The sequence below is a fragment of the Podarcis cretensis genome, assembly GCF_951804945.1.
Source record: "Podarcis cretensis genome assembly, chromosome: 3".
Taxonomy (NCBI): domain Eukaryota; kingdom Metazoa; phylum Chordata; class Lepidosauria; order Squamata; family Lacertidae; genus Podarcis; species Podarcis cretensis.
This window is the reverse complement of record NC_137172.1, coordinates 6,827,587-6,843,846: the sequence shown is the minus strand read 5'-3', so window position 1 is coordinate 6,843,846 and position 16,260 is coordinate 6,827,587. Positions and strand designations below refer to the sequence as shown.

General features: G+C 42.9%; 1 protein-coding gene and 1 long non-coding RNA gene across 12 annotated transcripts in view; one reads left to right on the top strand and one right to left on the bottom strand.

The window, feature by feature from the left end:
• The window catches only part of LOC307211811 (uncharacterized protein), a 198,677-nt gene extending 194,378 nt beyond the window's left edge, over positions 1–4,299 (top strand). For 8 of the 11 annotated variants that reach the window (XR_013836575.1, XR_013836576.1, XR_013836577.1 and 5 more), the window contains 4 exons: positions 1,204–1,317; positions 2,295–2,363; positions 2,964–3,542; positions 4,055–4,299. Coding sequence is in view for 1 of the 11 variants with exons in the window: in XM_079968860.1 (XP_079824986.1) it covers positions 3,506–3,516 (11 nt within the window). In the remaining 10 variants the exon portion in view is untranslated. Of the gene's footprint in view, positions 1–1,203; positions 1,318–2,025; positions 2,145–2,294; positions 2,364–2,963; positions 3,543–4,054 lie in introns of those variants that run through there. The other 3 variants (XR_013836584.1, XR_013836582.1, XM_079968860.1) reach the window with 3 other exon arrangements.
• A 5,941-nt stretch (positions 4,300–10,240) lies between these two features.
• Positions 10,241–14,351, bottom strand: LOC307211952. The gene is made up of 3 exons (XR_013836636.1): positions 14,193–14,351; positions 11,508–11,624; positions 10,241–10,551 (listed from the first exon to the last, which is right to left on the bottom strand). It is a non-coding gene; the product is annotated as an uncharacterized lncRNA (long non-coding RNA).
• Between the last annotated feature and the right edge of the window lie 1,909 nt (positions 14,352–16,260).

The window sequence follows — 16,260 nt, the reverse complement described above, 5'->3', positions numbered from 1 at the left end:
TTCCACCTGGCATTTGGTCAGGGCGCAGCCTGACCCCCTCCTCTGGCAATCTTTACAAAGCTTTAGTTTATGGTTGCCATCAATTTTGATTTTAATTCATTTTTATAATGTTTTATAATGTCATACTGTTTTAATGTTGTTAGCCGTCCTGAGCCCGGCTTCGGCTGGGGAGGGCGGGATATAAATAAAATTTATTATTATTATTATTATTATTATTATTATTATTATTAAATTGAAAGATTATAAATATAAATATAACCTCGGAGGGATGGTCAGGACAGGGAGAAAGATAATAATAACCAGATGCAGAACTTAATCTCAGAACTTAAAACTTGGCAGAGGTAATAAAATAATAATAATAAAACGTAAAGATAATAATAATAAGATCCTAGGCGAAGAATCCGGGTGACGACACTAATGTCATTCAGATAGCAGCTCTCAGTCTCATTGCTCTCTCGATAAATTTGGCAACCTTCTCTGTTGTCGAGCTGTTCTGGTCGGCTAGGAGTGAGAACAATTTGGCTTCACAAGAGCGGCCCGGGATGGCAGATAGGAGCAGTGTGATGGTCTCGTCCCTGAGATCTTTATATAGGGAGCAAGACAAGAGACACAGTCTCTTGTAGCCAGTCTCTACGTAGCCAGCTCCACAGGGGCAGAGCCGGTTCTCGAATGAAATTTTTTGATATCTACCTTCAAGAACAGCTGAGGGTAACATATTTAGTCTGGCCAGTGTAAAGGCCCGCCTGAGTTTTGGAATGGTTAAGGTAGACAAATAAGGTGCATGAAAATCAAAGTGGGAGGGGGGCAGATAAGCGTACCAAGCACTAAATTTCTTAATATAGGCCAGATTATTCTGCTGCTCAATATCCTTCATGTGCTGGTCAGTAAGGGTTTTTGCCTTGGGGAGACCCATTTTCAGGAGATGCTGTGCTTGGAGGCCACATGTAAGTAGTTTTTGATGCACTACTTTGGACCACCGACTTCTATGAGCATCTCGTGCTACTAGAGGTAGTAGTCCGGATGGGTTTAAATTTAAGCGAAGCCAATAGTTGAATGTTCTTAACCAGGAGCTTATTGTGAGGCAGCAGAAGCCTGTAAAAGTTGGTCATCCCATTAAATACGCATGGTTCTAGATTGGGAAAAAGTGGCTGGAAACCCCTTTGCCCCCTTTCAAAGAATTTATTTCCCTTCTCTTTTACACAGGGCAACTTTTCTGTGAAACGTTTGGAGGATCTTGCCAATTCCCAGCAACTACAAACTGTATTTATGGAAAAATCCCATGGGGCTCCTGTGGCGACAATGGGATCTGCTGTAGTAGTAAGTGATATCCATTGAGTTGTTTTGTTTTGCAAAAGAGATAAAAATGCAGTAAATAAATATATATATAAGCAAGATGCCTCTCAAATCAACCATTCTATGAAAAATTGATTATGTTGATCAGTCAAATCAGGACTTCCCATGTCTGACAATCCAAATCTGCAAAATGACTCTAGGGAAGTAAGTCATATCCACTGAGTTGATGGTCCCACTTACTTGTGAGTGCTTACTCCTTTATATTCCTGATTTCCTGATCTATACTCTGCATCTTCACTGGAGGAAGCAGGGCTTGCCATGAGACTCTGGCAAACAGAGCTTGCTGAACTCAGAGCCACATACCTCATCAATCAATGAGACAGTCCTCTGATACGCAGAGGCTCTGGGCCCATGACCATTGTCAGAAGCACCGGGGGGGTGACACACATAGCCCCCAGATCTGAGCAACCTCTCCAGGCATCGTCTCTCCAGAATGCAGCATGGAACGGTCATAACTCATCATAACTCATCAGTCCCGGTATGCAGTAGCGACACATACCCAAAGATATGTGCACACTCAAGCAGCAGAGTATAGCTGGAAGCTGAGGCTGTGAAGTGTGGCATCTAAGTAATTGATTAAGCAATATATACAGGACAAACCAATCATGCTGTCCTCTCACACCTTCTCCAAGAGAGAGAAAGAGCAAGTACAAAAGTACAATCCAACAGAAGAAGGTCTGGCATCCGTTCCCACACTTTCCAAGCATGGAATGTAAACACAGACATGTGATGTAACAATCACACATCCAGCAACAGGAGAGTGAAAATACTGACAGCAGAAGCCTGTAAAAGTAGGCCATCCCATTAAATATGCAGAGTTCTGGTTAGGAAAAAAAGTAGTTGGCAACCCCTTTGCCCAATTAATTTCTTTTTTCTTTCCCTTCTCTTTTACACATTGCAACTTGACTGTGAAACATATGGTCGATATTGCCAATTCCCAGCATCTGTGGAATGTCCATATGGAGTAATCCCATGGGGCTCCTGTAGCAGCAGTGACCCCTGCTGTATTAGTAAGTGATATCCATTGAGTTGTTTTGTTTTGCAAAAGAGATAAAAATGTAGTATATATATATATATATACACAAGATGCCTCTCAAATCAAATCAACCATTCTATGAAAAATTGATTATGTTGATCAGTCAGATTAGGACTTCCCATGCCTGACAATCTAAATCTGTAAAACTCCACCATGAGCTCACCAGCTGGCCTCGGGTAAACCACGCTTTCACTTTCAGCCTCGATCTCCCCATCGGTATCATAGGAAATAATAATACTGATTTGCTGTTACAGAAGGCTTTGGAAATTTATTTATGAATGGCATATATATCCCACCTTTTTCTCCATGGAGCTCAAGTTGGCTTCTAATTTAATCCCCACATCAACCCTGCAAGGTAGACCAGGCTGAGAGTGAGTGACTGGCCCAAGGCCACCCAAGGAGCTTCATGATGATTTGAAGGCTGGTCTCCCACTTCCTAGTCTAGGACCTCAGGCTCTCATACTTGAAAGTGCCATTCCAATGCTCAAAACAAAACGGACATCAAATTAATGTTTCTTTTTGCACAGGAAGTCCTCTCAAATAATGACAATTTATTTCTCTATCTTTTGCACAGACAAACCTCCGGACTTTAGATCCTTGGAAGGACTCTGGGGAAGTAAGTCATTTCCATTGAGTTGGTGTTCCTACTTACTTGTGAATGCTTGCTCCTTTATAATCCTGATTTCCTGATCTATACTCTACATCTTCACTGGAGGAAGCAGAAGCAGGGCTTTGCATGTGCTAAAGAAAATAGTCACCAATGAGTTTATGGATCAGAGTAGCTGATAATATACTCATATAATATTAACTCTGTTTCTTTAAGTAAAAGGTTGGATTCAGTTTTGATGCAGCACTTCTAGGTTCTGCATTTTTTTTAAGCATTAGAGCCTCAAGGTTTTCATCTGTCCACAGGGAATTTTGATACTGCAGATGTTCGTATGGATGCAAACTGTGTAGGCTGCACGTCCCATGGGCAGTAAAAACTCGCGGCTCTGATCTAGCTGTACAAAATTTTAAGACAACCCTCAGTGAGGATTAGCCAGCCGTCTGCTGCTGGTGAAAGAACGCAAATGTCATTTGGCAACAAAGAGTCCCATTTCATTCTGCACTTTTCAGACCTCACCTGAAGTACAAAAAGACATCACAATAACCAGTAAAACCATCTCACTCCTCTGTGACTGTAAAAGTGGATCTATAGAATCGTTATATCATATAATCTTCTGTTGTCCTTTACATTCGGCTTCACGGTCCAAGTTTCTGGCCCCATATTTATCGAGAATAGCTGACAGACCTCAGGAAGCCCAAATAATATACTTATTAAACGACGAAGACTCAAGTAGATCCCTTGCAGTCGCTAGATACCTGATTAATGTCTTATTTCATAAGAGGAGAAATGGATCACTGTATGACTCTGACAGCTTAGCCAAACTTAAGAACCATCAATAAGTGCCAGAACTAAGACGCATATCCCCCAAAATCTGAGGGATTTGAATTGCGGTTGACATAGAGGGAGCTTATTGTGTATAGTTTACTTAATTGAAGTAAAATTGGTTTTATAGGGGTGTTTTAACTTGGAACTGTTTAAATTGTATTGTTTATGGATAAATTTTGATGTATTGTTTTTAGATATGGGCCAATGGCCGTAATAAACCAATCAAGATCAAGAACCAGTAAAACCAGAGCTAGAAACCGCATGATCCACAAGGACTTGAACCAGGGGTGCCATCATCATGGAGAATACTAGAAAGCCAAACATGGTGAAAGTTATTGCTGCATTTTAGAAATATTTGGGAAATGAATAGCTATTTAAAAAGCAACTGCAATCCTAGGCTGCAGATGAGAAATAATTTAATAGATCCATTCTTGTCTGTGGCCAATTCTGAACCCAGGTTTTTAGAAGGCAAACGACTGGCTTGGATCTATCTTGACCCTGTTTAGGAATCAGAGTGATATAAGCTTCCTTCCAAGTTTCAGGAGCTTTGCCCCCTCGTAAAATCAAATTAGATACTTCTACCAGGGGTTGAATAAGCCAATCTTTCAGTGTCTTGTAATATTTCACTGATAGACCATCAGGTCCCGGTGTCTTGCCAAGTTTTTTGTTTTGTTTTTGCCAAAGAGATAAAAATGCATCAAGCAAACAAATAAGTAAGTAAGTAAGTAAGTAAGTAAAGTCCCTCCAAACTCAACCATTCTATGTAAAATTGATGATGTTGACCTCTTTCTGTCACTTATTGGCAGGATTTTGTCAGACCCCCCAAACTACAAATTGTACCTTAGGAGAGATTCCACTGGTCTGTAACAGTGATGCATGCTGCTGTAAGAGTAAGAGATATCCATGAGTTTGTGGTTACACTCACGTGTGAATTTTTAATAATGATTTCCTGCGCTGCTCTCGTTTTACCAGAAGCAGCTCACTCATGCTGGCCACATGACCCGGAAAAACTGTCTACGGACAAACGTCGGTTCCCTCGGCCAGTAAAGCGAGATGAGCCCTGCACCCTCAGATTTCTTCGTGACTGGTCTTAACTGCTGGACTTAACTTACCTTTACCTTTACCTTTACCTTTACCTTTTAATGCTGCCTTTTAGAAATTTTGGAAAAATATTTGAAAAGCAACTGCAATCTGTAAGTCCCAGTGAACTGTTACTTTGTTTTTTTCTTTTATGTTTGGAAAAAGAGATAAAAATACAGCAGATAAATAAATAAGGCCCCTCTAAATGTGACCATTACATGATGTTGACCAGAACTTTCCTCTCCATGCCTGTCCATCTAAATCAGTGGCCATCTCTCTGACCAGTTGATCTCCAGGTCACTTTTGGCTCTCCATCCAGCTGTACATTCACTGAACTTTATCCTGCTCTTCTTCCCAAAGGAGACTGGGGCACAAATATCTCTAATCACTTCATATAAAACTATTCATATAAAACTATTTTAATTATATTATTTATTTGACTTATATACCACTCTTCATCAAAATATCCCAGGGCAGTTCAAAAGATAAACACAGAAGATAAAAGCACAGAAGTATAAGGAGAAAAATTGAAAAGAGATTTTTGTTTCTTGCCTTTTTTATTATAAGTCTAGGATCAGGGGATGTTTTCCCTTCTTTTAAAAAATGCTATCTGTAAGTCCCAGTGAAATGCTATATTTTGGAAAAAAGATAAAAATACAGCAGATAAATAAATAAGGTCCCTCTAAATGTGACCATTCTATCAAAAAATGATGTTGACCAGAACTTCAGTCAAATCAGAACTTTCCTCTCCATGCCTGTCCATCTAAATCAGTGACCATCTTTCTGTCCAGGAGAAGGTGCCATATAAATATCAGAATAAAAGATAAAATAATAGTTAGCACCACCTTTCCTGCAAGATGCTGTGTCACTTTGAGGGTCCAGCCTTTGCCATCACCTCCTACAGCAATGGAGTAGGGGATCCTCAGGTCTCCTGAGAGAGCCAGTGTGGTGTAGTGGTTAAGAGCGGTAGTCTCGTAATCTGGGGAACCGGGTTCGCGTCTCCGCTCCTCCACATGCAGCTGCTGGGTGACCTTGGGCTAGTCACACTTCTCTGAAGTCTCTCAGCCCCACTCACCTCACAGTGTTTGTTGTGGGGGAGGAAAGGAAAGGAGAATGTTAGCCGCTTTGAGACTCCTTAAAGGGAGTGAAAGGCGGGATATCAAATCCAAACTCTTCTTCTTCTTCTTCCCTGGGTCTTTGTGTGGTGGAGTCCTCAAAGTCAGCGGCTGCCAGTGTCCCATCCTGACATCCAGGATGGGTCAGAGGATGTCAGCACTGATGTTCCTCTGAGAGCTCTTCTTGGGCTGAGCCTGCATGTCCTCTTCCTTTCTGCTACAGATTCCTTAAATGTTCCTTTGAGTCTTTCTAACACAATAATCCTACGATCTTCCGTCATCTCCTGAAGGTGAGCAATCTGACTCCAAGCTCATGAAAGTGTGATCGATTGCAGATTTCCTTCTTTCTTTTATTCAAGATAATCATCAGTGTGTGATGAAATGGATGGTTCTGCCAGAAAGGAATCACCAAACGCTGCCCGTCTGGTCTAAATCTTCCAGTTTACTGTGGCTTCAATGCACAATGCTGTTCCCTTCAATGACATCAGTGAACAGCCCACATCACATCCATAGGTGTGAAAGCCTGATTGCTACGCTGATTCTTCTGGATCTTTGCTTGTGGAAGTGGGCCTGATCAATCGATTTGTGAAAGCAGACAATGATCAGTTTGTTCATATGATCATCTAATTAAATGCATATTAAACTGCAGTTGAGAAATTGTATTTATTTTATTTTATTTTATTTTAAAAGCATCTATGGCTTAATATGACCCAACTCCAGTGGAAGTGCATCATATCTGCCCAAGATCCCTCTTGACAGGAGTCCTCATCCCCGAGTCCCAGGAGCAGATAACTGCAGCCATTGCTTTCCATGCACCCAGGCAGAGCTTGGGTTTCGTTGCCAAGTTGGTTATGTGAACACAGGTGGGATAGGCTGAACTCAACCCAGACTGGAGCCCTGACCTAAATGGAGCTGATTATTCAGGAGCCACTGCTTTGTGGGTGCCCATAGGTCATTGAGAAAGAAATTAGCAGTGGGTAGGAGAAACTATGGTAGGAAACCATTTTGGGGACAGTGAAATGAACTGAGGAAAGGGTGTGGGTTTGTGGGTGTGGGTGTGATAGCGAGATAGTGTCAGTGGCTCCCATGAATGGGCTCACCTCACCCCAATGCTGCTTATAATTTAACCACCATCTTCCTTTGGGTTCAACCCACACAGAATAAATCAGGGATTGTAGGAATTGCAATTCATGTATGATGGGAATTATAGTCCAACAATGATCAGAGGGTCACAGGGAGACTGCATATCCATCAACAGTTGTGATTTGACCTGGACATCCCAGAATTACAGAAGTTATCCCACCTTCTGATAGGATGTCAAATGTATGTTTCAACATCTCTTTGGCTCTGCCTTAGAGCACCTTCCCTTTGGTAGAGATCTCAGAGGAAACTCCAGCCCTGAAATTCCTCTACCTCTGGTCTTCATCCTCTTCCCCGTTGTTGCAAGAGAGCAGTTCAAGCTCAGTGGGGGAGCATCTGCTGCAAATGCAGAAGGTCTCAGATTCAATCCCAGCTATTTCCCCAGATGGAAACCCTGAAGAACTGCTGCCTTTCAGAGTAGACAACACAGAGGAGACTGTTGTGACTTTTAGAAATATGACTTATTCACACATTTACAAACTGAGCCTCTCCTAGAGTCTTCCCACCTCCTTCCCAAAGCCTAGTTAGCACTGTCCCAGATGTAGGAAGGAGATGGGAGAGCCATAGGACCTTGCCAGAGCCCTCACGCCTCCTTCCCAATGCCTGGTGCCCTGCTTACCCAAAGCAAGCACTTAGAATCATAGCATTGTAGAGTCGGTCATCTACTCCAGCCCCCTGAAAGGCTTTGGATGGGAGGTGGGAAGATGTCCCTTGGCTTGGCGACCTGTGTGTGGGAACCGGTCACACTGCCCTAAATCTTCCTCTGGACTCAGCTACATTAGTTTTAAATGCAATATAACACTGGGACACCAGATGGCGCTGTAGAGTTCTGTCTTTCATCAACTTGATTTCCCATTACACATTTTCTTGAATCCTGAGCACAATAGCAGGAATTTCAGTGAAGTTGGGACACAGGCAAACCTGTTTTGCTCCATTGTTCCGTTACATCTTAATGATAAAAATAATAATGATAATTATTTAGTTATTTGGACCCCACTCACCTTACCGGGTTGCCACAGCCACTCTGGGCGGCTTCCAGCATATGCAGAAACATATTGAAGCATCAACACCTCTTAACTGCTGCCAGAACCCTCATCCAAAATCCAGGGAAGAAATGAGAACAACCATGAGGGAATGAATAACTAAAATCTGGGCCATACATGGTGAGAATAAGAGAGGGCAGACAACAAGGAAATGCCTTTGCCAAGAAATGAAGTCTTTTTAGAAGGTACTGAAGTAAGAAGGCATAGGAGAGTATAAAGCCATTTTTGTTACCTGGAACCTTTCAATATTATTATTATTATTATTTGTGTTTGGAATTCATATGGAAATGTAGTCCTAGTGTTTAATACTAGATGTGCTGGTCCCGTGGGTTACCCGAGAGGCGAGGTTCAAGTCCAGTCCGTGGTCAAAGGTGCAATGTGGAGGCAGTCCGTAGAAGCTGAAGCTGGGTGCAGGGCAGGGAGTCGGGTGAAGTCAGGAACAGGCAAGCAAGCAGGGAGCCAGGGCTGGTCAGGAGCTCAGGGAGGAAAGCAGGACACGGTTCAGGCAGGAACTAGCAACCAACAATGTTGCTCCCACAACTTGGGACTGGGGCTGGCCGGCTTTTATCTGCCCCGAGGCATAGGGTGGCCCCGATCCTCTGGTGACTCACCTCTCCTGGCCTGGAGGCGAGCACTCCTCCTGCACGAACCTAGTTCCCTCCGTCTCTCTGCCCTGAGCCTCTGCAGCTCAGGAGAGGCTGGAGGGTTACCGGACCCAGAGGCAGCCTCAGCTTCCTCTGACGGGGCTGAGAGTGGAGCACCTGCAGGCAATGGGTCCTCCATCACCTCAGGAGCCAGAGCAGACTCAGCTGGTGCCTGCACCTGAGGATCCAGCACAGGTGAGGACCCTTCAGGCTCATGCCCCAGCCCCGGCTCGGCTGGTTCTGGAAGCGGGGAATCCTGTGCAGGCTGGGATCCCTCAGGTCCAGCATCTGAGTCCAAATCCTAGGCCATCATACTAGATATATTTTTCTACTTGTATTTTATTTTGATTGGCATCTGTGATTATATGTTGTCTTGTTATTGTCAGGCTGCTGCCAGCAACTCCCAGCCGGTTGCCAGGAAATGTTTCTTACCGTCCTTTTATAATTCAGTAATTACAGAGAGAGACTATAGAACCCAGCATCTTGGATAACGGTGTTGTCCCGAGTGAATCTCCACCCTTTTCCCCTGTCTCTCCCACTTCCTCATTCATCACTGCTACAGGTGCTGCTACGCACCCTCTGTCTTTGAGCTCTTTGCTCTCAGACTTTCAAGGCTCAACAGGTTCTTGGAGAGAGGGGGTCAGGAATGCTTTCTAAAGACACTGTGTCCATCAGCTGTTGCCCCCCCCCTAGTGCTTCCTCCTCCTCATCTCCCATTATTTCCAAATCCCCCCCCATCTGCCTCTCAGCTGTGACCTCCCTCAAGACCCTGTTGTAAATCTAAACTACCTTCCACTTCCTCCTCCCTGGAAGGGTCAAGCTGAGGAGGCCGTCTCCACCATTCCTCCTCTGCCCAGTCCCTGACAGTTATGAATTAATGTGTATGAATGAAAGTTGAAAAGAATGAAAGACCCAGATGATGATTGAACCTGGGATCTTGATCACTAGGCAGGTTCTTCAGTTCCTCCCCACCCCTCCACTCACTGGAACCTCTCTGAGTCCCTTCTCTCATTCACAGAAATTCCCACCCCTCAAAAAAAATTCTGAGTCCTACTCAGAGTAGACCCATGGAAAGAAATAGACCTAATGCAGCCATGTCCATTAACTTCAACAGCACTAAATGCCACCCTCAATTATTTGTGGTCACCCACAAGGCAATGGCTCCTTAAAAATCAGCTTCAATTCAGTCAAGCTTTCAGTCTGGGTTGAGTTCAGCCTGTCCCGCCCATGTTCCCATAACCTGTGTGCATGAAAAGCATTGGCTGCAATTATCTGTTCCTGAGACTACTTGATGAGGACTTCAGTCAAGAGGGATTTTCAGCAGATAAGATGTTCTTTCATTGGAGGTGCATCATATTTAGCAATAGACTTTTTTAAAAAACACACACAAAAAAAACTTTCAATTTCAACTTTGCGAAATTATTTTGTGTTTATTCATCTGAGCAGACTGATATTTATTTCATTGTCTGCTTTCACAAATGAACTGATCAGGCCCACTTCCACAAGCAAAGATCCAGAAGAATTGTCGTAACCATTGGACGTTCACACACGCAGATGTGGGCTGCTCACTGGTGTCACTCGGGGGCACAGCATTTTGCATTGATGCCACAGTTAGCCGGAAGAGTTTTACCAGACAGACAGGGTTCATTGAGTCCCACTTGGCAGAACCCTCCCAGTCTATTGCACTGGGGTGTTGTCAGTGGTTTGTCTGCAACAAAGAAACAATGAAATCTATCATTGATGGCCCTAAAGTCAGGTTCCTCACCTTCAGAAGATGTGTAGAATTGTAGAGTTTGAAGGGTTCGAAATAACATCTAGTCCTACCCCAGTGTCCCTATTTTCCAAGGATATTCCTGATTTAAAGAAGCCGTCCTAGTTTCTGATTTGATCCTGGAATATCCCACTTTTCCTTAGGATGTCCCTATTTTCATTGGAGAAATGTTGGAGGGTATGGAGTTATCCAGCACCCAAGTTGTCTGAAGTTTTTATAATATTTAATGTTTTGGTGTGTGTGTGTGTGTGTGTGTGTGTGTGTGTGTATACCTTTCCACCGGAGCGATACCTATTTATCTACTTGCACTTTGAAGTGCCTTCGAACTGCTAGGTTGGCAGGAGCTGGGACCGAGCAACGGGAGCTCACCCCGTCGCAGGGATTCGAACCGCTGACCCTCCGATCGGCAAGCCCTAGGCTCTGTGGTTGAGACCACAGTGCCACCCGCTCGCGTAGACCAGTTTAAAAAGTCCAGCACACCAATTTTTATGGCCTTCTAGTGACTATGGTGGGTCATTTGCCAGAATTAATGTATTTAGCTTTAACTCTGGAAGTGTGTACTCAATTCTGATATAACTAAGCCTCATGGAGAAAAATACACATCAGAAGGCTCAGTTTGGTCACTAGATGCAGAACCTAGAACTGCAGCTTGAGAACTGAATCATACTTTGTATTACTAAGAATTGGGTTTAGTATGTCCTGAGAATAGTATCAGCTACTCTGATTTATAAAGTGATTGATCACTGTTTCCTTTAGCACAAGCAAAGCCTTGCTTCTGCTTCGTCCAACGAAGATCTAGAGCGTAGATCAGGAAATCAGAATGAAAAAGCAGGATTAAAAATGAACAAACATTCCCCCTTGTTAGCATGATCAACTCGTTGGATTTCACTTACTCTTGCAGCAGTTTCCATTAATGCCACACATGGCTGGAATATATCCATAGGGACATTTCAGAGTTAGTGGCACCTGGCAATATCCTCCCTGTTCTTCGCAGCTTTTGGCAGGTTGCCCTGTCAAAAGAGAGGGACGTAAATTGTCATTACTTGAAAAGACTTCTTGTGCAAAAAAGGACATTAATTGGTTGACAACGTTTTGTTTTGAGCATTGGAATAGCACTGTCAAGTATGAAACCCAGGCTGATTTGGTGGTTAGCGTGACAGACTAGGGCCTGGGAGACAAGGGTTCAAATCCTCACTCAGACATAAAGCTCACTGGGTGGCCTTGTCACTCACAGCCTGATCTACCTCGCAGGGTTTATTCAAGGAAGGGGCTGGACCCCCAAAAAAAGTTTGGCAGCGGCCATGAGCACACACTTTAGTCATGTCATGTGGCCCTGGACCACCTCAGTCATGGGGGCAAGGCAGCATGTCAAACTGATTCTATACATCTTGTTAGGGAATCATTCTGCCAGAAACAATTAGAAGGTTCCAGAAGGTTCCAGACCTTTCCTTTATATATGGGAGTGGCACTCTGAGCTTAATTAGAATCAGCTGGACGTGCCAATAAAAAGAAGACCACTCAGATTCGGTTTTGCAGTTGCCTGACGGCAGACGTTTGTCCAAAGAGTGCTGCCTGTAAAAGCTGCTGACGGACTGTTCCTGTAATTTACAATGTACTGGAGATAAGAGTGGCTTTGTCTGAAAGTGCGCTGTTAATTGCTGTTTTTTTTTTAACAATTGGAAAATATTCTTTGCTATCATAATACTTGTACCCGGTCTGGGAATACAATCTCTTTACCGAGACTTCACAGAGTTTAGTGAGTCATCTTTCAAACAACTTTTTGTTATTGTCCACAGCTTCCGGGGAGAAGATTAGTCTGCTAAACAATTGAAAGAGGTTTTACCTACGCTAAGGGTACCAGACGTCCCCATTTCCCGGGGACAGTCCCCAGATTTACACATCAGTCCCCATACAAAATCCATTGAAGTTGAAAAGTGTCCCTGGATTCATTGAAAAAAAATGGGTAACCTTATGTAAAGAAAAAGAAGGTACTTTGTATCATATGTGGTGGGAATGTAGAGAAGTTAAAAAATCCTGGGAGATGATATATAATGAGTTGAAAAAGATGTTTAAAATGATATTTGTAAAAAACAACAACCCAGAAGCATTTTGTTAGGGATTTTAGGACGAGATCAGCCAAGAAAAACAAAGAACTTATTTATGTATGCTGCAACAGTGGCAAGAGTCTTGTTAGCACAAAGATGGAAGAATGAGGAAATCCCAACGAAAGAACAATGGCAAGAAAAACTGATGAGCTATGCGGAATGGGCAAAGTTTACATATAAACTACGTGAGAAGGACAACAGTGACTTCAAGGAAGAATGGGAACTTTTTACATACTACTTAAAGAAGACAACAAAATGATTTGGACTCCTTGGCAGGCTTTGAATAAACATCCACAAATTTATTAGTAGAACATATGATGGATAAGGTAATGATATGCACAATTCTACAATATGCAGAGAAAAATATGTATAAACAAATCAGAGACGGGAACTGAGGGAAGTCTCTGGGGGGGTGGGAGAGGAAGGGAGGGGATGGAATAAAAAGGGGGGTGTAATTGGTTATGTTGATTGATAATTTGTGTTGTTAACGTTTTTCAATAAAAGTATATTTTTGAAAAAAAGAAAAAAATCTGGTAACCTTAACCTACACTCAAGTATCCGTGCAGGGAAAGTGTGTGGACGGTAACCTTTTAGATCTGTCCACAGGGGCATAGTCTCTTTGAAAGTGATTTTTTCTGGAATCTCCTCTGTAGTACTGCTGATAGGAGCACATTCAGTCCCGCTAGGATGTATGCCCTGCGTTGATCTGGGTGAGTCAGGTGGCACAGATAAGTCATGGACTCTCTGGCTTTTGCTTGCAGCCTGCGTATTCTTCAGCTCACATCCAACTGTGCTGGCTACTGCCCTTCTCGCTATCAGCCAGGTGACAAGGGGGAAAGGTCCACCCATTTGCCCAGAGAACACCATCACTTCTTTAGTTATACTCACTGGGTCTTTAGGTGGCAGCTATGATGGTCATTCTCTCACAAAGAAGCTTGTCTGGCTAGTTCAACAATGAAATCCTCCCTTAGATTTCTACCCTTGCTGAATCCAGCAATCAGAAAGGACTTGGGCATCATGCACACTAACCCCTCCAAACTCACAACAGTATATCTGTATCTGAAAAAGTGTGCATGCACACGAAAGCTTATACCCAGAACAAACTTAGTTGGTCCCTAAGGTGCTATTTCAGCTGTGTCAGACCAACACTGCTACCTGCCTGAACAATATAAGTGACCACGATGGAACCTGGAGTGTGCCTCTGTCTGTAACGTTGCTGCTTTCACAAAAGCCGTCTATTCAAATACGGTTTTATTATGAAATGCTTTCCTTCTTCACCACCCCTATTTCGGCAGCCACACAGGATAGGAAGCTCTCTTATACGCAGTCACACTAGTTCAGAATTGTCCACACTGAGGGGCAGCAGATCTCCAGGGTCTCTGGTGGGGGGAAACCCAGCACTTTGCAGAAACACCTGCAGTTTGAACCTGATACTCCCCCATCCCCACCCCCGAGCTTGAGCTGTCCTCTTACCTGCAACAACATGGAAGAGGATGAAGACCAAAGCAAAGCTCAGGTAGAGGAACCTCATGGCTGGAGTTGTCTCTCAGATCTTTGCCCAAGGGAAGACGCTCTAAGGCAGAAGGTAGTCGAGTTTGGATGGAACAAGGAGGTTCTCTTTATTTATAGTGTTGCAGTGCAACATCAAAGACATGTTGAAACATACATTTGCTCATCTGGGTGGGGAAAGCTGCAAACAGGTTTTTCCAGTAACTCAGCATCTGAGCCCTCCAGGCCCTTTTCTCTTAACTCATCCTAAACTATTTATTTCTCTTCCTAAGATTTACCCGCAGAGCCACCTTTCTCATGTGTTCACAATCTGCCCTGTGCTCCAGGCCCTGCTGTTTTATTTCCATAACAATTAGCAGATTTCCTGTAATCTCAACTTCACAACACCTAAATGGAAAGGAAGTGAAATAGTTTTGCTGTAATGCAGTTTGATGCAACCTCTTGTGGTTGGACTGCAATTGCAATACCTACCAAGAAAGAATCTTTTCAGTGTGCTTTTCTCCTGATCTGCACATTTTGTGCTTGTTTTTGTGATGCACAAGATTTTATGTACACTTTCTCCATTATGCGGTTTTTAATGAAAAATAAAATACTGTAGTGGTTTTATTCCATCATCCATAAGAAGATTTCACCATCACTGAAATATTGCCAAATCTGACTCTCAGTCTGAAGGTACATTGTGGCTTTTAGAAATATGATTTATTCACCTATTTACAACTTAAGTCTGTATGGAGGGGGTCCAGAACTCACAGCATGGCCCAGAAAAAGGTGGTCAATGCAGTACTCACTATAGAACACAATTAAAAACTGCATGCAAAGAAACATGGTTTTTGCTTGTTTGATTCTGTATTCATTGGTGTTACGACCACAGCAAACTAATGCAGGTTCTTAAAGAAATGGGTGTGCCTGATCACCTCATCTCTCTCCTGAGAAATCTCTATGTGGGACAAGAAGCTACACTTAGAACTGGATATGGAACAACTAATTGGTTCAAAATTGGGAAAGGAGTATGACAAGGCTGTATATTATCTCCCTGCTTATTTCACTTATATGCAAAATTTATCATGCAAAACGCTGGGCTGGATGAATCCCAAGCCGGAATTAAGATGGCTGGAAGAAATATCAACAACCTCAGATATGCAGATGACACAACCTTGATGGCAGAAAGTGAGGAGGAATTAAAAAACCTTTTAATGAGGATAAAAGAGGAGAGTGCAAAATATGGTATGAAGCTCAACATCAAAAAAACTAAGATCATGGCCACTGGACCCATCACCTCCTGGCAAACACAAGGGGAAGAAATGGAGGCAGTGAGAGATTTTACTTTCTTGGGCTCCATGATCACTGCAGATGGTGACAGCAGTCACGAAATTAAAAGACGCCTGCTTCTTGGGAGAAAAGCAATAAAAAACCTAGACAGCATCCTAAAAAGCAGAGACATCACCTTGCCAACAAAGGCCTGTGAAGTTAAAGCTATGGTTTTCCCCGTAGTGATGTATGGAAATGAGAGCTGGACCATAAAGAAGGCTGATCAGCGAAGAATTAATGCTTTTGACTTATGGTGATGGAGGAGACTCTGGAGAGTCTCATGGACTGCCAGAAGATCAAACCTATCTATTGTTAAGGAAATCAGCCCTGAGCCAGACACTAGTACTAAAAGAGTATTAGAATTAATTGAAACATTTGGTCGAGTAGCAGGTTTTAAATTGAATAGACAAAAAACGAAAGTGTTGGAAAAAAATTTAACAATGGAAGAAAGAGAGAGTTTTCAGAATGAAACAGGTTTGGAAATTACAAAAAGGGTAAAATACCTGGGGGTAAACTTAACATCCAAGAATGTGAACTTATTTAAGGATAATTATGAAAAATGTTGGTCAGAAGTTAAAAAGGATCTGGAAATATGGTCAAGGCTGAAACTTTCCTTGTTAGGCCGAATCGCTACTATTAAGATGAATGTATTGCCTAGAATGCTGTTTTTATTCCAGACGTTGCAGATTGTGGACAAGATGGACTGTTTCAAGAAGTGGCAGCA